At 48.8% G+C, this 25,255-nt stretch overlaps 1 protein-coding gene across 1 annotated transcript in view; it reads right to left on the bottom strand.

The window, feature by feature from the left end:
* LOC142592563 (uronyl 2-sulfotransferase-like) overlaps positions 1-25,255 on the bottom strand; it is a 157,188-nt gene that overhangs the window by 55,043 nt on the left and 76,890 nt on the right. Inside the window, exons 5-6 of the mRNA XM_075704081.1 lie at positions 17,408-17,552; positions 12,633-12,742 (exon numbers count right to left, since the gene is read on the bottom strand). Of these exons, the coding sequence (XP_075560196.1) occupies positions 12,633-12,742; positions 17,408-17,552 (255 nt within the window). The remainder of the gene's footprint in view (positions 1-12,632; positions 12,743-17,407; positions 17,553-25,255) is intronic.

Here is a 25,255-nt window from a genome sequence, read left to right as displayed (position 1 = left end):
AACGTAGAAGCAATGATAGTGGACATCAGCTACAAATTTCTCACCAGCCACTGCAAGGACTATGTAATAATTTTTTAAAACTGCTTGTTTCGTGTCTGCTTGCAGACATAAATGCCATGATAAAGGTGCCTAGAAAATAACCTGCAAACGTTTTTTTACTTGTGGTTGCACATTACGTACCTGGAAGCCTGGGTACAGTTCAACCCACTTCAAATTCATTGTTGCTGCGCACCCTTTGTTCTTTGCGCCTTGGAGGTTCATTCGCTTCATCTCGTACACCTCCTTCGGCCAGTCAGTGGTGCTTGAACCCTGTAAATGAAATCAAGAATATTTATTTCTGGTGTAAACCTAAAGTAACCTAACCTAAAGTAACGTAAAGTAAATCCTCTTTACACTGCCTGTACACAATCTTTAAATTTGGATTGCTGCTGGATATCTGCATGAGACTCAAACGTTCGCAAGTGCAACACCATGTAACATACCTGGTCTTTGTTTTTCTCTCGAGTCTTTTTGTAGTATTCCGTTCCAAATATGCAGACTTTGACGGTTTCTTTGACAACCACAAACGGTGCATTGCCTAGAAAGATTCTGCACCCGGAGTGGATCATGGAGATGATGACATTGGCTGAAAATAAACAATAAAGGCGATTTAATCAAGGTGCCCAGATTTATGCATGGCACAGGGCAATATCAAATCTAGCTTTAGTCTGTGTAATGTAATGGCAGCAAAGAAACTAAGATGCGCTGCCTCTAGCAAGAAAATCGGCTCTCCTCAACGAGAATAATTATCACTATTATTATTAATTACCCATACTTTTTGCATGGTTTCAAAAAGTGACAACTTAAAAGCAGCACGAACAAGCTACAGTTTGGTTGGTCCTTGGGATTTTAATATAATACGACAAAAAGCTCGACGCTGCAGCTTCAGCTCATATCCAGAGTTCAACATCAGGCCTATGCCTTGCTCTAGACGTCCAATTCACACTTCTGGCAGGACCACGGATGGCACACACGCCCGTGTCACGACATGGAGTACAGCCCCACCGCAAATAGTGTCTCGTGTTGCACGCGACTGCTTTTTCAATGTTCAAAAAAAATTGCAGATGCATACAAAACACACGCCCAAGCGCAGCTCTGTCTTGAATTCAAATCGAATATGTAAAGAACACAGGGGCAGGCACTACATTTTTTGTATTCGTGGTTACCTTGCGTGCGCAGTTGTAATCATGACTGAAAACGGAAAAATAACAGTTGTTAATTTCACGTTTATCAGAATTTCTGAAAATCAGGTCATGTCGCGGTAACCAGAACAATACTCCACTCAAACCGAATTAGATAGGTGCTAGGGGAACTCTGAATCGGTAACCAGAACAATATATAACCCAATCTTAATAAAGGCGAAACAAGATGAATGAATTGTCTAGTGTTGCGCACTAACCGCAACTGAAAACAAGTCGTTATGCCAGGTTGAGTCCCTGGTTAATTTACTACTGCGTTTGCAATGATAAATCTACGTGCAGAGCGAAACATTAACAAGCAGTCGATACTACTTACATTTAGACGGCTTGTTCAGGTCTCCTGATGTCCGCACAGCATACCTCTCGTTGACGGCAGCCAAGGACCTCTCAAAAAGCTTAAGGCCATCGTCTGACTTCAGGTAGCCATGGGAGTAGCCGTCTTCATGATGATGTAACCCTTGGAGGTACTTTTCGATCACCTTCTGTCGGTCAGGAGGCTCGCTCATCGTTGCATTCCGTGTGAAACAAAACAATGCACGCCGCAAATATGATACGCGCGCCAATTTCTCGCTCACGTGGCAGCTGATCCGAACTGACGCGCCGCACACCGACCGCGCCGCCGAACAGAGGAAAAAAAAAAGAAAACGTTGTACGTCATCGAGACGAGGCTCCGCCTCTGCACGGATTTGTTGTGAAAACAGTCGCACCCGTTGCACACTCGCGGAGCCATTTTGTTTGATATTCTCCGCGCTGACATGGCGACGATAGTGAGTATTCGCTGCGAAGACGGTAGCGAAGTGCTTGCGTGACCATGTGTCACAGAGGAAGGTGAGCTAATCTTCAAAGACAAAATTATCTCACTCACGGATGGTGCGGACGTTTTAGACTCTGCGCTGTGTTATACGCATTGAGAAGGCGTGTTACTGCACTGCCCACTCGCGATGTATTTAACTGCAGTTTGTCTAGATTTGTTGATCAGAGAAGACTCTTACATTGGCGTTTAGTTCAAGGCGAGTACACTACGCAGCCAATAAGGGCGAAGTCAAGCGCTCTTCGTATGCTGATGCAGAAGACGACGCGCAGTCCGCTCTGATTGACTACAGCTCAGCGACCCAATCAGTGTAACGGCGTGATACCCTGTGCCCGGCACTACACTCGTCTGCACGAATCTCCACGAAGTGTAGGTAAAAAGAAACCCCTATTTGGCCCTCTGCCGAGATGGTGCAAAGTGATTTGCTCCAGTCGTGTTACTTCACCGCCAATCCCTGACCAAAACACTGCTTTAACGCACCACAATTATTCCGACTAAGTGCCCTAAATGCTCATGTTGTTAGAAAGGTCTTCCCTGTCGGCGTAGTCCATTAAAGCCTGTCGATCCTTGGCACATATATATATATATATATATATATATATATATATATATATATATATATATATATATATATATATATATATATATATGTATATATTCTAATGGTGTTTATTTGGCAGAGCTCGGAGCAGCGCAACGTCGACGGGCAGGGCAGTCACAGCTTCCAAGCACGAGAGCCGTTTCTGAGCAGGAGCGCTTGACGCACTAGCGTTTAGAGCCAGTAGCGCTGAACCCACTGGCGTCTCTCTTCGCTACAATCACCCCCCGGGAGCGAGAAGGGAGCCGTCCGGCGACCTACCAGCTCGTCACGATGAGCGGGTCGTAGTAACGCTTTAAACGGTCGACCTGGACAATGTCTCGTCCACGGCGGCGCATGTCTGAAGATAGCTCAACGGGTTCTATGACATAGTTCACAGGAGATGCGCGTTCGAGAACACGATAAGGGCCTTCATACTCAAGAACCAGTTTTGATGAGAGGTCAGGGGCAGTTAAAGTGAATGAGAGCCACACGAGCGCTCCCGGATCGAAGGTGACCGCGGCAATTCGCCCATTAATTTTGCCCATTAGGTTACGCTTCTGGATTTCCTGTAATACCACAAAATCTGTCCCGAATTTCTGGGTATGAGAGGCAGCGTATAAAACATGTGATTTACCAGTTTTCGAGTATGCTTTCGCTATATGGAATCCGTTTTGTGATTTGCATATTGATTCCTTGTATAAATTCAATCCATCGTGGCAAGTTATGTCCTGGAGAGATACGGCCGTTTCGTAAGTGTAACAACAATGAAAAAAGAACTTGATGTGATCACATTGTTTGAACGACGAAGCAGGTTATAGATTGATCTGTTCGTTTCAATCTTCCATAATCATAGGAAAGTATGCTCGTCAGATGTGCCCTGATTATGTTCCCTCGCGTAAAGTCCATCTACTTAAAGTTAGGCCGTACCTTTGCAGGTCTGATCACTTAGAATGTTTTTTTGTTATAATAAGCATCCTTGCTTGGAATAAACTACTTGCGGAAGGGGTGTACCGCAACAACGTTTGTGTTTGCCTCACGCAATAATGCTTCAATGGCGCTATGCTCCATGTATGAATAAAGTGTGTAAAAGCACATTCTAATAAAGCTATGACAATATACCTATGTGCAAGGTAACAAATGCCTCCTAAATGACTATTCCAAATCCAGGACTAAAAAGCAGCATTAGTGATGTGTGCTTTTATCTAGTAAGATGACCTTTCGTCCTGCCCGACGGCATTCTTAACAACAAGGTGTTTTAACTACAGTTTCGTGTGTCTAGCGCCTTTTATTGTTAAGTCTGTCTTCCAACTGTAACATTCCAAAACAAGGCTGTCCTATACTCCTTTTATTTCCTCTATTTAGGCAACTTGCGTAATCACCAAGTGCCCCTGCAAAAGGGCTGACTTGAAGCTAATGATTTCGACACAGTTACCTGTCTGGTTGGGAAATTGATTAGGAATTTCAGACTGACTCCAACCGAATAAGTGTATTGTTTCAGCCCAACATTTCGGAGCTTTTTTGGCTTCTTCTTCTGGGGTATTCTACGGGCGTGGCGGTGTGCAGCTTTTAAGCAGTCTTTCGTAAAAATGAGGGAAGAAAACGGAAGATGTGGAGACACTTGACAGACGGGAATGGGGGGGGGGGGGGGGGGGCGAAAGGGTAGAATGGCTGCAGTGAGGCTGGTTCGTTGGGATGACCCTGGGGGAGCTGGACCCGCGAGAGTGCCTTTGACAGGATGTGAGAAGGGGTGCACGAGGGAGCGCAGACGCTTTGGTGTTGGTGACCTCGAGCGGAGATCTACCTGGCTGGGCATACTTTTCTTTTCGTCATGTCGCCAAGACCATGGATATACACCTAGGGTAGGTTGCCCTTCACGGGACTAATGTTATCCCCCGCATTCTGAATGTGTCATGACTCCAGTAGTAGTCTTTTGCGCGAGTTCGTCGCTGTTTGAAGGATTTGGGTTTCTTGAAAAGCAATTTTGTGGTTGGTGTCTTCCGAACGTTCGGCGACGGCGCTGCGTATTCAGCTTAATCTTCTGACGTCATTCTCCTGTTGTCTGATTCTTTCTTTTAGATAATTGGTTTCCCTGTTTTATGTACGACGCCGAACAGTCGGCAGAGCTGATTTTGTAGACGAAGCCTTGAGCTTTTTTCTTTCGGTGGACTATCTTTTCGTTCAAGGAGGAGAATTCAAAGTGTTTATCGGTTTGTGCGCAATCTTGAGGCCTTCTTTTTTCAATATTCGGCTGACAGCTTCGCTGGTACTTTTGACGTATGGGATGGACACTTGTTTACGGGATAGGGGAGAAATCAATGGTTGAACGTCTTGTAGTTTCTTTCTACGTTTTTGTTGTCGGGTTCTTCTTCGAACGAAGTTCTCTATGTATCCACTCCTTTTAGGTTCGTTGAGAACCATTCCGTTTTTATTTCTTTTGATCTGATTCCGATTAGGAATGAATTTCGGCTCTTTTGAATAAATGATTTACAACAGAGGCCTTATGGTTTGTCGGATGGTTGGAATCAAAGGGAATGTAGCGGGCCGTGTGGGTTGGTTTTCGGTATGCTGAAAATTTTAGAATGCCACCTCTTTGTGTAAGTTGCGCGTCTAAGAATGGGAACGATTCGTTCTGTTCGCACTCATATGTGAACTGTATAACCGGGTCTATGTAGTTTAGTTGTCTGCAGATTTTCGACTTGCCCCGTCTTCACGATGCAGAAGCAATCATCCACGTACCTGAGGAATACTCTTGGTTTTGGAGAAAAGCTAGCTCTTTCCTCGGTTCTCTCCAAGACAAAATGGCGTACCACGAAGTCTCCAGCTACACCAACCGACCAACATACCAGAAGGCCGGGATATTCTCAAGAAGGCCCAGTAAAGATTGGTGACAGCGCGGATGCATGAGTGCCACACGGTGCTTCGGAAGAAAGAAGTCGACGTGTTTTTTGCCAGAAGACAGCTTCAATACCAGGTATCCCATCTATTTTCGTGAAATGATTCATTTCCGAAGGTCATCACGTCCTCAGAAGATATCGAGCACCGTGAAAAGCAGAAGAAATTCTCTAGCCTAATCAACGAAACTGAGAAATCGGGGGTGTTAAACAAAGACACAGTAACCAATTTGTCATCGAGGAAGCTCACGACTGACGAAACTTCCATCCTGGAAAAAGGTCACAAATTGAATGTTACCACAGATATCCCACCCCTTCCCAAGAAGAACGCCGCCCTGGAGAGCGGCATCGAGCAATTCTGAACCCCAAAATGCGGGAACAGGTCAGACTGACAGCAATCGGCACAACAATCTCCAATAACAAACGCAGAAGAGACCGAAACTTGTCTTCCGACGAAATAAGAGCGGTGAGAATACTGAAAGAAGATACAGACGTTGTAGTCCTACCACCGGACAAGGGAAACTCAAGCGTTGTTTTGAACATACAGGACTACGAGAAAAAAGCGTCCGCCCTACTTTACAGCGTAGACTACAACAAACTAAAGGACCCTACCACGAGAACCCAATCGGTAATGAATAAGACGCTGGTTGAAATATTCCGCAGCAACCCAAATTCTCGAAATCACTGTCTAAAACAGTATGTTGGGTTGGATCCGCCTCAGCTTTTTACGGCTTGCCAAAACTTCGAATGCCCTTAGGACCAATCGTAGACTTTTGGTGTTCCCCCCTGCGATTAATATCCACATAATTGCATCATATTATATCACCACTCACGGGAAGGACAGCATCCCACGTGCGCGACTCCGAGAATTTCATCAAACTCAAGAATAATTCCAAAATACTTATCGAAGGTACTTTCCAAACTCGAAAATACGCATCAAAGATGATGAATGCCTAGTCTTTTTGATCTGATCGCTCTGTTCACAAGAGCACCCGTTAAGTTGGCTATTTCCGCTACTAGGGGTGCCCTCAAACGCGACGGTACACTCGGCGACAGAGCCCTCTTGAGTGTAGACAAGATCTGCTGCCTTCTCGAGCTGTGCTTGTCAAATACCTACTTCACCTTTCGAGGCAGCTACTAAAAGAAAGTGAAAGGAACTCCCGTGGGGTCATCGATTTTCGCTGCCATGGCTAACTTGACTATGGAGATTATTGAGGAAAGGGTTCTGAATACCTTTTCCCCCGAAACCAAAAGTATTCCTCAGGTACGTGGATGATTGCTTATGCATCGTGAATACGGGGCAAGTCGAAAATCTGCAGAGACACCTAAACTACATAGACCCGTTTGTACAGTTCACGTATGAGTGCTACGCTCGAGCAGGTGGCGGGCCTTCGCGAGGCCGGCTACCTCGTCCTGCTTGATGTACAGGACGACTTCGATGGGCTGCCGCATCCTACGATCGTCAGTGCGCTGCACGATCTCGGCATCACCGACTGACTACTCCACTACGTGCGAGCATTCTTGTCTGATCGCACGCTTCCGGTGCGGGTTGGAGGTGCTCGCAACCGGCCGCCCAGTGTGTTTTCTAGTTTTCCGCAGGGCAGTGTTTTGAGCCCCTTCTTCTTTAATCTTGCCCTCGCGCGACTTCCGGACCAAATCCCAAAAGCGACGCCGCACGAAGTACGAGTAGTTATCTACGCTGACAAGATCGCCCTCTTTGCGACGGGCCCTACTGAAGTCGGCTATCAGGTGCGTGCATCCGTCCAGACTGCAATCGACGCCGTGGACTAGTACACGGGAAGCGTTGCCCTCCAACTGTCGGCGACCAAAACAGAGGCACTGCTGGTACACCCACGAGGCGCGCGAGCACGTTCCGATACGCCACCGCTGACTCTGTGCCGTTGCCCTCTCCCGTGGCGCGAGAGCGTCTGTTATATCGTCCTGCAGACCGACCGCGCGTCAACTTCCATGCGGCCGTCTCCCACATCTGCAAGCAATCAAGAGAAGTCGCCAGCGCCGCGCGCTCTCTTCTCGCGCGTGGACACGGATGCACGCCGCAACTCGCATTGCGTGTGTACAACTCTGTGGCCCTATCGAGGGCACTCTACGCCCTCCCCACCACCAACGCTCGAGCGGCGCATTGGAATGCTATTGACATGGCGCACCGTCCTGCGGTGCGAGAACTATACGGCCTCCTTCGCTCCTACCATGCTGGGGCGACACTCGCGGACGCGGGCAACTGGCCGTCATCCCTTCGTGCACGAAAGCAGGCGCTCCACACATTTGAGCGCCTGCAGCGCTGACCACAGGTCCAGCGGCTCGTCCGCAGACTCCACTCCCTACCGAACTCGGGTATGGGCAAGCGCGCCATCGAGTTCTCAAAGCTCATCGGGTCGTCGTCACAGCTCGTCTTCCTGCCGTTCTACTCCAGTCTAATTGACGTGAACATCGCGGTGCCTGGCGTCGCATCAAAGCGCCGAACTGCGGTGTGCGCCGTGGGTGTGCGCCATGAGAGTGGAGACCGCCTCCCTATTGCACGAGCGACTGGCAGGACGACTACTCGTGTACACCGATGGCCCTGTGAAGCCGGTGCTGCGGCTTGCACGGCACCGGACATCTCGGAAACGAGCCAGTGTCCACTGCGCTTTGCCGCGACGTCGACAGTGGCCGAACCCGCCGCCATCGATCTTGCTGCCGACCTCCTTTTGGAACATCCGGACATTGTGTCAGCGGCTATTCTCATTGACTCTCGTGCGGCGCTTTCCATGCTTGCCAGATACTACGCCGGAGTGGCCCTTGTTGTTGTTCGAGTTGGCTGGAAGCTGCGACACATCGTCAATCAAGGTTGCGACCTGGCGCTCCAGTGGATACCTGCACACATGGGAGAGAGAGCCAGGCAACGAGGAGCTTGACTCCCTCGCCAAGGCGGCGCACGGTGAGCGCTTCCCCCTCACCCACTTGGTTACGCGCTTCGACGCGGCCCCCTACCTGCCCATGGTGCGACGGTCACCCCACCGCCTTCGATGTTACGTGGGGTTGCACGGGTGACAAACGCATACACTTACGAACACTTCAAACGAAGGAGCAGTGGGAGGCCTCTCTTTCCAGCTCGGACCTGACAGCCCAGCGCAGCCTGGCACAGCAGGCAAGGGCCGCAGCACAGGCCACAGGGGCTCTGAAATGAGTTCTCCATCCGCCGCCCAAGTCTTCGACAACTACTTCTTTCCCTTCGAAATAAATGTTTCTACTACTACCACTCGACGCGGCCAACACAGCGGTTCTGCGCAGCCTCACTGCGCAACACCCCCATCGGCGCGTCGCGGCGCGAACGCCCAAACGCCTGCTCTCGCGTGCGGGCCTCTCTAGGGCTGACTGCACCTTCCTTCTCCGCCTGCTCATCGGCTGCTACAAAACAGCGGCGCGCACACACAGGCTCACGGGATCCGGCAGCCCCGCGTGTTGTAGCTGCGACGGCGTGGAGGCACTGGAGCATCTTCTGCTTCACTGCCCGGCCTTGGGGACCGAGTGGGAGGCTCTGTACGCCTCCTACCGCCGATGTGGCCGGCCATCCACCACCCTGCAATGCCTGCTCTTTCCCCATGCTCACAGCTCAGTCACTATGGCGTGCATTTTCAGCATTGTTGGAATTCTCTGAAGCAACACACCTCAGAGAGCGGCTGTAGGCCCCGAAATCGCTTACCTACATTACGTCTTTTTTTTTCACTATTCCGGTCTCTCTCTCCTTTTTACCTACGGTCTCTATCTCCTTCATCTTTTTCTCCCCGTACCCCTTTCGCCGTGCAGTGCTGTTCAGGTATGCTCCCTTGAGAGACAGTTACGGCACTGCACTTATCTCTTCCATTTATGTTTCAATATCACTTTACATACTGCGACCAGAACGGATCTCTCCCATGCTTAGATGTGCAAATTAACCGAAGAGATGGCATTATAAAATTTTCAGCATACCGAAAACCAACCCACACGGCTCGCTACATTCACTTTGATTCCAACCACCCGGCAAACCATAAGGCGTCTGTTGTAAATGATTTATTCAAAAGAGCCGAAATTCATTCCTCATCGGAATCAGATCAAAAGAAAGACAAGAGGATAGTTCTCAACGAACCTAAGAGGAATGGCAGCACAGAGGACTTCATTCGAAAAACAACCAGACAACAAAAAAGAAGAAAGAAACTACGAGACGTTCGACCGTTGACTTCTCCCCTACCCCGTAAACGAGGTTCCATCCGATACGTCAAAGTAAAGCCCCTCCATTCACGTTTCCGCCGACCAGGTTAAGTACCGCCAACTTGCCCTTCTCCTTCCACGCTCCTCTCCCACTCACCCCCTTAGCTTCCGGCGTCAAGCGGAACTTACGTAGCTACAGCTTCCTGTTCCGAGTGGGAGTGACGTTTTGTTCTTTAGCGTTGTTTACTTTCGCGTCGCTGGAGAGGCTTTAATTGCACCAGCTGCGGTTGAAACTGTGAATGCGATTCCATCCAAGAACCACCGCCCATTGTTAGCAGCGATCTGCTCGTGTTCGCTGCTTCGCGTCAACCTGCGACCGGTTGTGGCACGAGCGACAACGTACAGCGGAATGTATTGCCTCGGCGCTTGTAGACCACTGCCGTTTTTCGTGTATTTGGAAAACAACGACCGCGAACTACTACTTCAGCGGAATACAACAGCTTGTCCCCTTTGCATTCTTCTTATGGTGACTGCCACAGCTCTGGTGAGCACGCGCGGGCGTCTCACCATTGTCTAACAGCAGTCAAAGCGGAAATTCCCTCAGCGCAACTCCAGGAAGCGCAAACGCCGGAACCGGAAATGCCGGAATCGGAAATACCGGAACCGGATTTGGCGTGAGGGGAAAGGCGGCGCACAACAAAGGTTGTCGCTGCTTAAGAAAGCGGCGGTGGCGCGTGGATGGAGGGGCTTTACGTCAAAGGTACCAGCGAGGCTCTCAGCCCAATATTGAAAAAAGAGGGCCTCAAGATTGCGCACAAACCAATAAACACTTTCAATCCTCCTCCTGAACCAAAAGATTCTCCGCCAAAAGAAAAAGCTCAAGGCGTCATCTACAAAATCAGCTGTGCCGACTGTCCGGCGTCGTATATATAACAGGGACACCAATTATCTAAAAGAAAGAATCAGACAACACGAGACTGACGTCAGAACATTCAACCGAATACGCAGCGCCGTCGCCGAACGTTCTGAAGACGCCGACCACAAAATTGTTTTCCAAGGAACCCAAATCCTTCAAACAGAGACGAACTCGCGCAAAAGTCTACTCCCGGAGCACGGAGTAAGACATTGAGGAGGTGAAACTCCCGTCAGCACGAGCGAGCGCGGGCGACCAGATAAGGTCACAATTGTTGTATGCGCCGACGGGACCGTATGCAGTGGCGGCGCCATGCGGCGCGTCGTAGAAGCCGCAGCGAAAAAAAAATGGCTGTGGCTTAGCTAAGGTTAAGCCCAGGATGCGAAGCATACTAGCCTTTATTTTAGTTGTTGAACCACTGTTTAGCCTGGTGAACTGCTGTTGCTTGGCTATATTTGGTTCGCCTAGACGAAGAAACAACTCATGCGTTACTCTGCTTCGCCTTCAAGAGTGGAACGCGACAGCGTTCCCGTCGACCCGCCAAGGGGTGTAGGACAATGGGCTACGGCGCAGCGACTACGCGCCCCGCATTGGACGCGGTGAGCGTCGAGCAACGCAGCGTTCGGCGCGGCAACGAAATGTGCGCCTGAGCAAGCGACGCACGCCTGAGCCTTAGAAACAGCTCGTTTCTAAGGCAACACCGCATTCACTAGAGGCGCTTTTGTACCGCTTTGAAGCATCGTACTCGTGGCTCAGTGGTTGCGTCTCCGTCTCACACTCCGGAGACCCTGGTTTGATTCCCACCCAGCCCATCTTGCAAGAGTTGAGCCAAAGCCACCTAGAAACAAGCGCAGCTGCTTATATACCGCCGCGACGCCGCGAGCGACGGCGCGAGTTGGAGCCCCGTTTCTCCTCCGTCGTGACGTCACGGTGTCACGTGGTCAGCCTTGAAGGCGACGCCGCGAGCGACGGCGCGAGTTGGAGCCCCGTTTCTCCTCTGTCGTGACGTCACGGTGTCACGTGGTATTGAAGGCGACACCGCCGCGCCTGAGGAGCTGGGTTGAGCTCTAGTAATATGCTTCGCATAAAAGAAAAATGCAGCGCCAGGGCAGGCTAGGGCAGGCGGCTTCGGCGCACTCTCAACGGCGGTAATTTTTTTCCAGGCCACCAGGCGCCACCAGCACGATAACGGCTCCGCGGGCATGTGACTTTTTCTGGTCGCCGCAAACAGCGGAGTTTCCACTCCTAAATGTTTCTTGCTCCGTGTCCCGGAGTCATGACACATTCAGAATACGGTGGATAACATTAACCTCATGAAGGGCAATCTACGCTAGGTGTATATCTATGGACTTGGCGACATGACGAAAAGAAGAAAAAGACGCCAAAACAGGTAGATCCTCGCTCGAGGTCACCAACAGCAAAACGTCGGCGCTCCCCCGCGCATCCCTCCGCGCATCCCGTCAACGGCACACTCGCGGGTCCAGCTCCCCTACAATCGGTCATCCCATCCGACCAGCACCAGGGCAGCCATCCCTTCCTTTGCCCCCACCTCACCCCCCCATTCCCGTCTGTAAAGTGTCTCCCCACCTTTCGTACTTTCAACTCCTTTTTACGAAAGACCCTCTAAGAGCCACCCACCGCCACCCCTAAAAATAGCCCCTGAAGAAGGAGCCGAATAGGCTCCGAAACGTCGGGCTAATAAAATTCATTTATTTGGTCGGAGTAATTCTCAAAATGGTAAAAGAGCCTACGAATGCTCCTTTCAAGTGGTTTGGAACGTTCGTCTTGCGCACACCAGGCGATCGACAGTAGTCTAGCCAACGAATGTCTCCGTAGGCAAAGTTTTCACAAGTGCACTTATCTTTGTTAAGGCAGTGACGAAGACAACTTCCTTTGTGAAAACGCCGGCTCCTGAGATTTTTTTTTTTTACCAGTCTAGACCCCTTCATGGGTCTGCATCGTTGGGAAGTTATGCTCTGTCAGAATCATCACCGACAGGGGGGCAGCCACTCACAGACAGGTCGGGTCGTGGCCGCAGAAATAAGGCACCATCAGCGACCGGTGCGGCTGACCTTCCGCGAAGCAGCAACCGTCGCCACCTCGCTGCACGCACTCCTCGAACGTCTGCGTTACGAGAGAAAGGCAGTGATTCAGCCATATTTCGGTGAGCTTTATCAGTGTGCGGCAGTCGGCTTGCTTATGAGACTGAATTTGTTCAGTACGGATGTATGCAGCGCCTCAGAAAAAAGTTTACAGCACACATGTGAGACCCTGCAAAATCACAAGCCGATTTAAAGCAAATCAGTTTCTTTAGAGCAGTTGCAGCAAGCATTGCAGTTGCCTGTAAATAAATTACATACTTTACAACGTAGGCCGTATATGAGTGGCCCGTTGTAAAGCTTTGACGGCAAATAGCGCTTTCGAGTACTTGTAAAGAAAATCTTACAAATGCAGTTACTCATGTACATACGTTTAATTCGCAAGAGCAATTGGTCACCATGTCCCCCTGCTTCCATTTCGGTAAATTTGGTCTCACTTGCGTTCATAGTTTTCCCAAGGCAGTGAAATACATTCTGCGTTGTTCGTAAAGAAATTATTTAAATAACTTGGAGAACAAAATGTTAACTCTGGGTGTATTCGCTGACTTTTCCAAGGCTTTCGATTCGGTTAACTATGAAACCCTATCTTGAAAATTAAACCATCATGGCTTTCGCGGGATTCCCCTAAACTTTTGAAATCATATCTTGAGCACAGAAGGCAGTGCGTGGCAATTGGATCAAAACTTTCATCAGCAAGAGAACTAACACAAGGCGTTCCACAAGGAAGTGTACTCGGACCGATTTTATTTAACATATATATTAATGGCATAACGAATATTAGTGAACATGCAAAATTCATAGTCTATGCGGATGATACTAGCCTCTTTTTCACATCACTTGATATTGCGCAACTTACAAATATGGTAAATAACACATTAAACTTCTTGAAAAAGTGCAGTAATCTAAACTCATTAGCAATTAATGCGAATAAAACTAAGGCTGTGGTGTTTACGCCACCACGAAAACAAGTAAACTGCAATACGGTTCTTTACCTCGGCACAGAAAGCATAGAATTAGTTGATAATGTCAAAATGTTAGGCGTAATTTTTAACAAACATTTCATTTGGGATACACATGTTGAGCGTATTATGTCCACTTTGGCCAGAGCATGTCGAATAATCTGTCGATTACGACACATACTGCCCTCTAAGGTAAAACTGATGTAATATAACAGTATCTTCCTGTCACATGTTAGCTATTGTAATCTAAAGTGGGGTACGACATCGCAAGCAAGCATACGAAGCTTAAAAACATTACAAAAAAGAAAACTGTCTGACATGTTGTTAACGCACCGTTTGATGCACATATACTCGAGATATTTCGTGCTGTTAATGTGCTTCCTATTAAATATTTTTATGATTATAACCTAGCCTTAAAAACTAAAAAATATTTTCGCTGTAACAACAAAGATTTCATAAACTTTTGCAACTTAGTCAAATCAAGGGAAGTGTCAAAAGAAGGAAAGAGAGAGAAAAAGAAAGTGTAGGTAGCCTATGGATACAGACACGCGTACATTCAGTGGCGACCACAAGGGAGCGGCGTGAGAATTATAAGATGCAAAGACGCAGCCATTGCAACGCAGAGCAGAGGGGGTCACAAGTTATCGTAGAGCGTGCAAGTGGTCGCAGTTGACAAAAAAGTGTTTCTCTTGTTCTACGTTGGAAATTACTGCAATTTTTGTGATACCACGAAGACGGTCAATACCCCCCCCCCCACCCACCCACCTGGTTATCTGACACCCTTACATTGACCTCCAGTAACGTCTGAGTTCCGCTAACTGCATTATTTGTACCGGTGGTAAAGAATCCCCTTCGCCTAATGCCTACTTGCGGCAGGTTTTGTCTTCTGCCAAAAATTCTGCAGAAAATAATTCGAGGCCAGCCATTGTAGCTGGGATTGTAATTATAAGAGCAATGAATTCGAGTTAGGTAGACTGCCTAGTTAGAGGAATTCCGCCTTAATTCGACTTTTAAATAAATGACACCACTCAGTCCCTTTCAGAAATATCTAACCTTTGTATCGCCACACGCAGCCTCTTAGTGAACCTGAACGTTGTAGCCCTGTGTACAAATATACCGCACGCGGATGGAATTCGCGTTGCTGTAACCTGGATTTACTATCAGTTTGAGAAACCCATTGATTGTTACACACTTCAAACCCTAATAAAATTGGAATTAGAGCTAAATAATGTTTAATTTATTGGAAGGCACTGGAAGTCAACGCCACACCAATGGGCACCAAAATAGGTCCCAATTACGCCAACCTATTCATGCGCATACTGTAATCCGAGTTCCTTGAGAGCTGCGCGTTAAAAACAGCGTGTTACAAGAGGTTCATATACAAGGTATCCCTTATCTGGTCCCACAGCTAGAAAGAGTTACTTAAGTTCATTTCTGAGTTCACATCAGCTTCGAAGTTCGCTGAGTTAATTTGGCAGGACGTGACAACGTCTCTGAGATTGGTCTGTACACCACCCGCGGAGGTTCAAGAACAATTTGCCGCATTTTCTTGCTCTGTAAACGTTTGGCATGATGTTTCCGGACGACACGATTTATGTTAGGAGTTGATGCTGTATACGTGATGCTGTAACTGCTAGTTAATCCGCTAAACTGAGGGAGCTGGTTTGCTGTGGATGAGCGCACGACCATCAAGCTTGCATCGGGGTTTTCAAGGTTTGATCAAGGTTTTTGAATCGCGTCGCTGATAACAGGGAGGATAACGCTGGCCTAATAAGTCGTTATGGAGTTGTTCACAGTTCGATGTAAAGTCGTCTTTTCTTTTTCAGGGCGTACCCGCCAGAAACGAAGAGCTTGGCAAAGCGGGAGTGCTACTTTAAGATGATTTAAATGGTTACTATGGAAATTTAAGTTTTGGTGTTTATCGGCTGATTCTCTGTAAACGGATGTGACAAGCTTGTATATATGTATGGTTCAGACCACGGTCAGGCTGGACGTGTGTTGAGTGAACTCCTTAACAACACAGTGCAATGTGGTGAACACGGTTTAAACCATCGATGCGGGGCCTCGAAGAGGTGCGACGTAATGACTAACGAATTCCTCTAGGATTTAGTGCTAAACAGGTCGTAAATTTTATTTACAATAATACGGCGCGAGCGGGCCTAGCAGGAAGTCGAGCTGACCCAGCCTGACCCAACAGCGTTTACATGCACCTAGTCAAACGGTTTAGGAGAATCAACCCACCCTTTGCAGAAGGCCTGACCACGGAGCAAGAAACATTTAGGAGTGGAAACTACGCTGTTTGCGGCGACCAGAAAAGGTCACAAGCCCGCGGAGCCACTATCATGCTGGCAGCCGAGAAAGAAATTACCGCCTGTTCAGTTGCCAAGGCAACCGGTCGCGCGTGTTGCTTGCGTTCGGCCCCCGCGCGCCTGGCACATGTTCTACTGAGGGTAGGGCAGTCACGCGCGCCTCTTTAGCGCTGGCAGCCTGGACAGCGATCGGTGCTACGCCTCAACCATGTGAGCACAGTGAAATATAAAGCGCATTCTTTTCGCTGACCGCTATCATGAGGTAACCTGTAGCTTGCGTTTGCACGCGGCCCTCTTTTTCACCGACGCGATGACTTTGACTGGATGGCTGTAAGCGCTGCTGGCATTCGTCAACGGCAAAGATGCCTTCGATTTCTTTGAGCATATTACCAGGCTGATTTTCGTCAAGCTCACGGGCCTCACACTGTGTGAACATCGCTGACGTACACCGCCGTTGATGTTCCTGGCTTGTCGTATATGCTCATTCTTGATCTTTTAACAGTAGCATGATTGATATTTGATGACGCTTCCCAGTAAGTCCGCTTCTTTTTTGGGAATGTCAAAGATGCTGGAGACAGAAGAAAGATGCAGGGAACGGCCCCTGGACGCTGTCCAGCTTTCTTTTCGGATGGTCCAGGATTACCTCGCCTTTAAATTCGCCGTGGTATTTATCGCGTATCATCATGTTCCCCGTGAAGTGCTTCTCACTGACATAATCCCTGCATGTGAGCTGGCGGCCGTCGCCAGGAATCGCCGCAGCCCTTGGTTGCAGACTTTCAAGGTCACTCGTAGCTTTGATTATGGTCACCTTTTCCTTCCAAGAGTTGTACTCGGTTTTGCAGTTTGCGTCCCATCTTACGCTAGCAAATTCCGAAGAAGGGCATTTGCACGTAGCAGCGCTGTTGGTATTACGGTCCTCTAACAGACACCGACAAGAAGTGTTGGTGTTTGACTTGTAAGGGCGCCCAAACATAACGTTACGGCTTGCCGCTGAAGCGAGCGTCCGTGTCGTCAGCTTGTCGTCTGGTTTGAGCGGAAGACGCAGGTACCGCCGAAGAAAACGCGCCCGAGCTGTCCGCCCGGCCGTCTGTTTTTTTTTTCCGCTACGGCTTGCATGACGCGCCGCAAGGCGCCGCCACTGCATGCGACCCCGTCGGCGTATGCTATTTTTGTGACTTTATCTGGTTACTCGCGCGCGCCCACGCTGACGGGAGTTTCAACTCCTATATATTCTTCCTCCGTGGGCCTGACCAAACTCGACTCTACGCTCGCTCTGGCCGACCCGCTAGCGTTTACCGAAACCCGACAACTGGTTTTTGGCCCAACAAGCTGACTGGAGCCGACCTAATCGTGTTCATGTAAACTTATTTAGAGAGATGCCGTCTGGTGTAACCATAGCAAAAATTAAAACAAGCAACCCACCTCGCGCAGCCAGCGCGGCGGCACCTTGCGTAGCGTGGGATCACGCCGGCGTGCGGCGATGGCCCGGCTGTAGTAGAAGGACGAGGCGATCCGATCTACCGGGTCCCGGACCATGTTGATGTACGTAGGGTTCGCATGGCCGAACCTGTTCCGTGAAAAACAACTGTAAGGAATAGTTTCATGTGTCGCTTGATGCGGCTACCTTGCCCATGGACAAAAGAACAGCTCAAGCTCCGAAAGCGGACCGAACCAAAAGTGCAGCCCTACCGACCGGCACATGAATTACTGGGTGGTGCAAAAAACAGCATGCGATTTCATGATGTTTTCTTACGCATACAAGTGACAGATATTAATAAATGGAAAATGAGACATGTACCCAAACGTAGCTAAGTGCTACAAAGGAAACATATATACGCTTTCCTCGAAAGAAAAGCTTCGCAGTTGTAGAAAGAATTCGTCCCGGACCAAGACGAATTTTTCTTCAACTGCGAAGCTTTGCTTTCGAGAAACCAGTATGGGTTACCTTTGTAGCATTTAGCTACCTATGGGTACATGCCTCATTTTCCCTTTATTAACTACTTCTCTCCAGCTTGCGGCTTTCCGCAGAACTATTACGTCAAGTGACAGATATCTTTTTCTTTTTTTCATATAACTAGGGCAGCAATATGAATTTCCATATCTCCTATGCACACTTATAATCATATGCTCAGTGATAAAATGACGCCACAGAGATGCTTGAGCAGAACTTGTAGTAGGGTTAGTTAGCAGATGTCATTTAAAAGTTGTAGGACGCTTAAGCTCCGCCTTCAAGAATGGAACGCGATAGCGTTATCACACCCCGTTCGCACCGCCCGCTCATTCGCTCGGCATGCTCTTGAGTCACAGAAAGACATAGTTTTCATATACAACTCTTCTAAGTCCACAGCCCAACTTTTTTCTAATTATTTGTTCCAGGAGCACCACGCAGACGCATGACTCCTCTCCAGCAGCACGGCACACATCACAGGGGACGCTTTCCCACCAGATGCGCTACGGCGCAGCAATCACGTCAGAGGCGTCCCGCATCCGACGCGGCACCTATGAATCGCGGTTTGAGCGGAAAGAGGAGCTGCGTCGCCTAAACACGAGGATTCGAGTGACGCACGCTGGAATTTGGAAGGGGAGAGAGCGAGAAAACTTATTAAACGCAAGGGTATTGGGGCATCCTCGCAACTGTCCCTCACGGCCTCAATGCGCTCAAACGAGACGAAGGAGAGAAGCGGGCGAGTGGCGCGCCACCTTTTGGGGCAGCGCCGTATATTGCGAGGAGGGGGTATTCTGTGTTTGCCGCAAGATGGCTGTGCGTGTGCGGCTAGCGCAGATGAAATGTAGCGGAAACGTACTTCGCTACTCGTTTAACTGCGATTGAAAAGATTTTGCGCCAAAAAACAACACACACAAGAAAGACGACGACACCATGGGCGCTACTTCTACTGTTTAATGAGGGTGAAAGCACTCGACATATATAGCACTCCAAACACCGCGCAGGCGTACAGGGCAACATGGAGTACAAGGTTTTACCAGAGTAGGCGCGATAGAAATTTCAGCTCAGCATCGCGAAGAAAAACCGATGTATCACTAACACAGTTCGGACCCGCTTTCTTAATGTAGAAGGCTTCCAATGTTTCACGCGATGTCTGTTGCCTGCCTCTACCCAAAACCCTCGCATCGCGGAACTGCGACTTCTGTAATTTACATGCTCAGAATTACCGATATACACCGCAGAATAACTTTCTGCGGCACATTTCTAAGGCAACACCGCCTTCACTAGAGGCGCTTTTGTAGCGATTTGAACCATCGAACTCATGGCTGAGTCATTCTGCTTCCGGCTCCCGAGCTGAACGGATCGCGGGATCATGGGCTCCAATGGAGCGGCGTATGCGGCTGTTAGCCGCGGCAACAGGCTTTCGACAGAAGAAGATAAGGATTACCAGATAATTTTGCCTCGGCTACCTACAGGACGTATTGTTTTAAACACAGTTTTCTTGCACGATGACGCTCGTGTTCGCCCGTTTCGTGTCGAGGATTTTCGAGACGCGCTTCAAGCTGTTGGTATGCTCTCTGGCGTCGTCGCCCTTGGAGCGTGCCAAATTAACCACATATGGGCGGTGACGATGAAGACAGCCGGGGCTGCCCAAAAGCTGGCGGCAATCAAGGAGCTACAGGTGAAGGGGCGTCGCTGCCTGAAAGTTACTGAAATGACCCAGGAGCGCTGCCGAGTAGATGGCGTTTCCGACAAGGGCTCTACGACCCGAGCAGTGCTGCTGCAGCTCAAGACTGGGATGAAAGTTGACGACCTGCACCACCAGATCCGCGTGACCGGCGAGCTAGCGCTGGTGGTAGCCCCAGGTCGCCCCATGCAGTGCCTGCGCTCCCGGGGCTCTGGCCACGTTCGACGAGAATGTAAGGTTCCCCGTTGTTCCCAGTGCAGCCTTTTCGGACACAACGACGCGGGCTGTGTACGTTCTTACGCAGTAGCCGCGGGTTTGGCGCAGAGCGAGCCGTCAAGCCCAGAACTATATAATGGATGTGACCGAGGCGGAGGAAGCGGCCAAGGGAGCTGGAAACAGCAACATGGCGGCCGAAACGAGTGGGAGGAACACGCCGACCGAAGGAGGGCGGAACAATGTACCTCCCCCCAAGGAGCCAACACCTACACTCGAGAGCGTAAGGACGGCCCCGCAAGAAAATGAGAACAGCCAGCCAGCTACGGATGCTACTCATGCAGAGGAAGAGAACGCGGCCCCAACTGGCGCCCGCGTCGAATATTCATATATGTGCCTCGCACCGGTCGAGAGGTCCCTACAGCAGGAGGAGAAAGTCGACGGAAAGGCCGGCGGTGACTCCGAGGCACCGCCCGCTAAGACGCTACCCGGAAGGCGCTCCACCTTCAAACCGAAGCCGAACCTGGAGACTGACCGTAGGCTCACCCCGAAGCCGGCCAAAGACGAACTCGGGCGACGGCCACCGGGTGGCCACGGAGGCATCTAGCGGTTAGCTAGACGTTAAGGTGAGCACCATGCTCCGAGCCTTCTCCCCTCCGGTTTTCATTAATAATGGCTACCAACCCATCGCTTAGCCTCGGTACGCTAAACGTTCGTGGTCTGGCCGCCAAAAGGAAACCGAGTCTCGTTTACAGACTACTGATGGACCACGACCTCGACGTTTTAGCCGTGCAAGAAACCAAAGTGGACGGCGAGGAGGAGACCGGGAGCATGGTGCAAAGGATCGCGTATGACTATTATGCGGTAGTGAGACACGCCTTAGGGACTTCGGGAGGGTGTTTGCTGTTTGTGAGGAAGCTCCCTGGTCTTGTCATAGAGGGTTACTTCTCGTGCACTTCTGGTCGACTTGTCTATTGTGACTTCAGCTATAGCAATGCCCAATGGCGCGTGTTTTGCATTTATGCGCCTAATACTGTGCAAGAGAGGGCAAATTTATTTTCCAGTTTAAAACATTATTTCCATGTGCACAAAATAATAGCCTGTGTAGAGGATTTCAACTGTGTATTGAATGCTCAGGATAGGTCTACGCGACGCGTAGTTTATGACAAAAGCAGTAATATCCTGGCACAGATTATACATGAATTCGAATTAGAAGATGTCGCTGAGTGTTTTCGTGCTGACTGAGACGTGATGTACACTCACTCTCAGGGCACAAGTCACGCACGATTAGACCGGATCTATCTTTCATACGATTTAGTAGAAAAATGCCAGTGCTATGCAGTTACGGCCATATCATTCTCGGACCACTGCCTGGTAAAATGCAGGGTAGGCAGCAAGAAAGAACGAAACGAATTCGTCTGGGAACTGTGGAAAATGAATGCTGAGCTGCTACGGGATGAAACTTTTAACGAAAAGGTATTGGCTGCTCTGAATTCTTTTGCAACAGACAGTTCTATAAAGTTTGGCGAGGAATGGGAGTTGTTGAAGCAAACCATTAAAATGAAAGCACTTGAAAGAAGTACCGTATTGCGTTATGAAGAAAAGGCCAGAGAAAAGGATTTAAAAACATTGCTGGAAAAATTGGCGACGCTGGAATGCAAGCAACCGGGCGCTTATCAAGACGATATGCGCGCTGTTAACAAAAAGCTCGAAGTATTCGACGAAGCGTGCTATCGAGGCGCACTCGTGCGTGCTAGAGCAGAAAGACTAACATGCGGGGAAAAGCCAACGAAAAGAGCTCTGGGACTAGAAAAAAAAACAATCCAGACGTTAGCAGACTGAGGCCATTGAATATGAAGGGGTGGTAATAACCGATAACAATAACAGAGGGCATGTGTTTTTTTAACATTACCAAAAGCTTTTTGCATTCAGGCGTGTCAACATGCATGATTTCTAGCATCTATTTTTGCAGCGAATGCCACAGCTGTCGAGCCAAGGTAAAGAAACGCTAGAACGACAAATAACAGAACATGAAGTGATGAAGCCCGTCGAAGACCTGAACCCTGGCAAGTCACCAGGTACAGACGGTCTTTGTGCCGCTTGGTACAAATCGTTTAAGGGCCACCTAGTTCCTATCTTAACCGCAGTTTTAAATGAAGCTTATGAACGGAAAATATTTCCACCATTCTTTGGCCAGTCCCATACAGTACTAATACCGAAAACAGAAGAGACCGATAAGCTCGAACAACTTTCCTCCCACAGACCCATAGCGCTTACTAACTGCGACCACAAATTATTGATGAAGGTGCTGGCACGGCATGTGCAGTCAGTTATTAAGGAAGTAGTCGGCCCACACCAGACGTGTGGCATCCACGGCACAACCATTTTTACTAACATTCATAAGATGAAGTATGTGCTGGAGTGTTGTGACGCCATGTGTGATGCAGTAGCGATCCTCCAGCTTGACTTGGAGTAAGCGTTTGACTCCGTTTCTCACGAGATATTGCTCGCCATCCTTGAACACGTTAATTTTGGCCACATAATCACTGAGGGAGTGACCATGGCGTACCGGAGATACTATACCAGTCCGTGGTTTCTTTCGGGAAATAGTTCAGAGTGTTTCTTTCTTGCGCGTTCGCTTTTCAAATGCATAATTGTGGAGTGCAAAACGTAAAAAGCTCTATCGTGATTTGTGTAACAGTGTCTTGCTTGTACCCATGTAAAGAGCCGTGTACAATGGAGGCCCAGGCCTAGACGTACTAAAAAGAGTGAAGATGATGCCAGTTCAACCAGCCACCAAATCATTCTTTTCTTAATTTACATACCGGCACTTTACCTGTTAAAATCTTCCTGGAAGAACGTGGGTTCTACATGCCATGGGGAACACATTGACTTATTTGTAAAAAAACGAAAACTATAGATCATGTCTTCATCCACTGTTGGGAAGGAGTCTTTTTCTGGGACATGTTGCAAAGAACTCTTAAAAAGGAGTTACCGATAGATCCGCACAGAATCAGGTTTCTACCAGTAAATGACGAGGAGGGTTTCCCGTACGACGTCATCATTCTTACGGGCCTCCACTGTTTATGGCGCGCAAGAATGGCGGGCTACCATTGTGATCCGGATGCCCGACCAGCACGTGTATACTTACGGGAATGCATGCAGCGGTATGTGGAAGCGCAGAAGTTGCAACTGCCTGTTCCTGAGTGGCTGTACAGGGTTGAACCTCTGACAGCACTCGAAAAATTTTAATAAGACAACGTCATGCTAAAGTAGCGGACGGCAACGCATGTGTATAGTACTGTTTATTGTTCGGTTTTTGTATTCATTCACTTTTTGTTTGGTCTTGTATATTTTTGTTGTATATATCTAAGGAATGTGTGTTGTTGTGATATGTCGAGGACTGGCAATAACGAAAAAAAAAACTCATGGCTGAGTGGTATCGTCTCCGTCTCACACTCTGGAGACCCTGGTTCGATTCCCGCCAGCCCATCTTGCAAGTTGTTTTTATTTAGGAATTGCCTTCCCGGATTTTTCACTCACGGCCAACGCCACAAACGCCGACGACACCGGCTTTTCTGTGACACGAGCTCCTTAACGCTGTCGCGTTAATGCAAATTCAGCGCGTATCAAACCTACCTTTTAAATGTTACAAGACAGACAACCCATTTGGGGTTCTGCTTCCGTGCCCAGAAGCATTTTTGAAACCCTTCTGTTCTTTGCTACTTTTGCTTTGCGGCGACATTGAAGAAAATCCGGGGCCTGACAAGGCCATTGTGGAAATAATTCAGATGGTCAAAGAGACAAATGAGCACTGTATTAACGAATTTAACGAATACAGTATGTCACAGGCAATTGCGGATCTTAAGATTTCCCACGAGACGGTTTCTGCTGCTGTAACTGACATCACCGTGCGGTTGCAAACTGTAGAAAATAGGGTTAACGATCTTCCAGATCAGCAGCGAGGACTGTCTAAGACACGTCAATCGCTAAATCGCTTGGAACAATAGGCGGCTGAGCGGCGAGCCCGCCTTGACGAAGCCGAAGATAGGTCTCGCCGGAACAACTCGCTGTTTCAGATGATTCAGATGAGAACGCCCGCCAGTATGAAGAAAAACTTATCGCTATGGCCTGTGACAGGCTGGATATTCACATATCATCTAATCATCTATCATCTCATTGCTAAATTTTGTAGCTACAAATCAAAATAACTCTTTATTCTCTAAGCGGTCTGCCTTGCGGGGTCCTGGCATCAACATTACACTCTAAGAACAGTTTACACCCTTTGGCTTGCCCCTTCTGCCACACAACAATAATCGTCATCTGCCTTGATGCGTTTCCTTTCTTTAACGCTGCGAGCCCGGAACTTTCCCGTAACGAACGGCACGCGCGTTATCAGAAGGGGCACACCAAAGGGTGTAAACTGTTCTATGTTGATAACGCGCGTGCGTTCGTTACTGGAAAGTCCCGGGCTCGGAGCGTTAAAGGAAGGAAACGCATCAAGGCAGATGGCGATTATTGTTGTGTGGCTGAAGGGACACGCCAAAGGGTGTAAACTGTTCTTAGAGTGTACAGAAGATTTCTCCGCACCAACTCGCCATGCTCGTAAAAAAAAGTGGTGGAATTCGGCCGTGGTCTAAAAACGCCCTTAAAACTGCGGTAAAAAAGGCTATATGCAAACAAAAAAGTGTTACATGTATCATGCTTCCCAGAATTCTGTCTGCGAAACACCTTCCCCACACTCCGACACCACTTCGTCAAGTACTTATGCCCTTTCCCCGAGGGCGACCCGCTCAGGCCGTACCTATTCTGCCGCTAGCTAAGATAGTGCGAGGGGTGGTGGCACCCCGTCAGTGCTTTCCGTGCTTTCGCAATCTTATCTCGAAAAGAGACAATCTAAGCGCCTTAATTAATGACACAGATACTGATATAATATTGCTGACTGATACTTGGCTACCTGACCAAATTTCAACCCGTGAACTTTTTCAATACGAGAAAAGATTCACCGTATATCTTCGTGACCGCGCTGAGAGAACGGGTGGCGGTGTCCTCATTGCCGTGAATGAATGCTTTGAATGCACCCTTTTGAACATTTCATGTAATTTAGAAATAGTGTGGTATTTTATAACCATTTTTTTAGAAAGATGGTTTTTTGAATTTGTTACGGCCCGCCTAACTCCAACAGCTCTTCTTGCGAGGCAATTTCCCGGTATACCTGGGAGTGCCCACACCCTCCGGGCTACTCCCCTATTCCTTCACCTTCCCCTTCCTCCTGGGAGACTGCGCTGACCAGCTCAGACCCGCAAGAGCAGCGACGGCTGATACGGCGGGCACGCGCAGTGGCGCGAGCCAATGGGGCCCTGAACTAAGGGCTCCACCCTGCGAGGAAGTCGCCCAAACTAATGATAAATAAATGTTTTTCTCT

The sequence above is a fragment of the Dermacentor variabilis genome, chromosome 9 (genome assembly GCF_050947875.1).
Source record: "Dermacentor variabilis isolate Ectoservices chromosome 9, ASM5094787v1, whole genome shotgun sequence".
Lineage (NCBI taxonomy): Eukaryota > Metazoa > Arthropoda > Arachnida > Ixodida > Ixodidae > Dermacentor > Dermacentor variabilis.
This window is presented reverse-complemented; position numbering and strand designations above follow the sequence as displayed.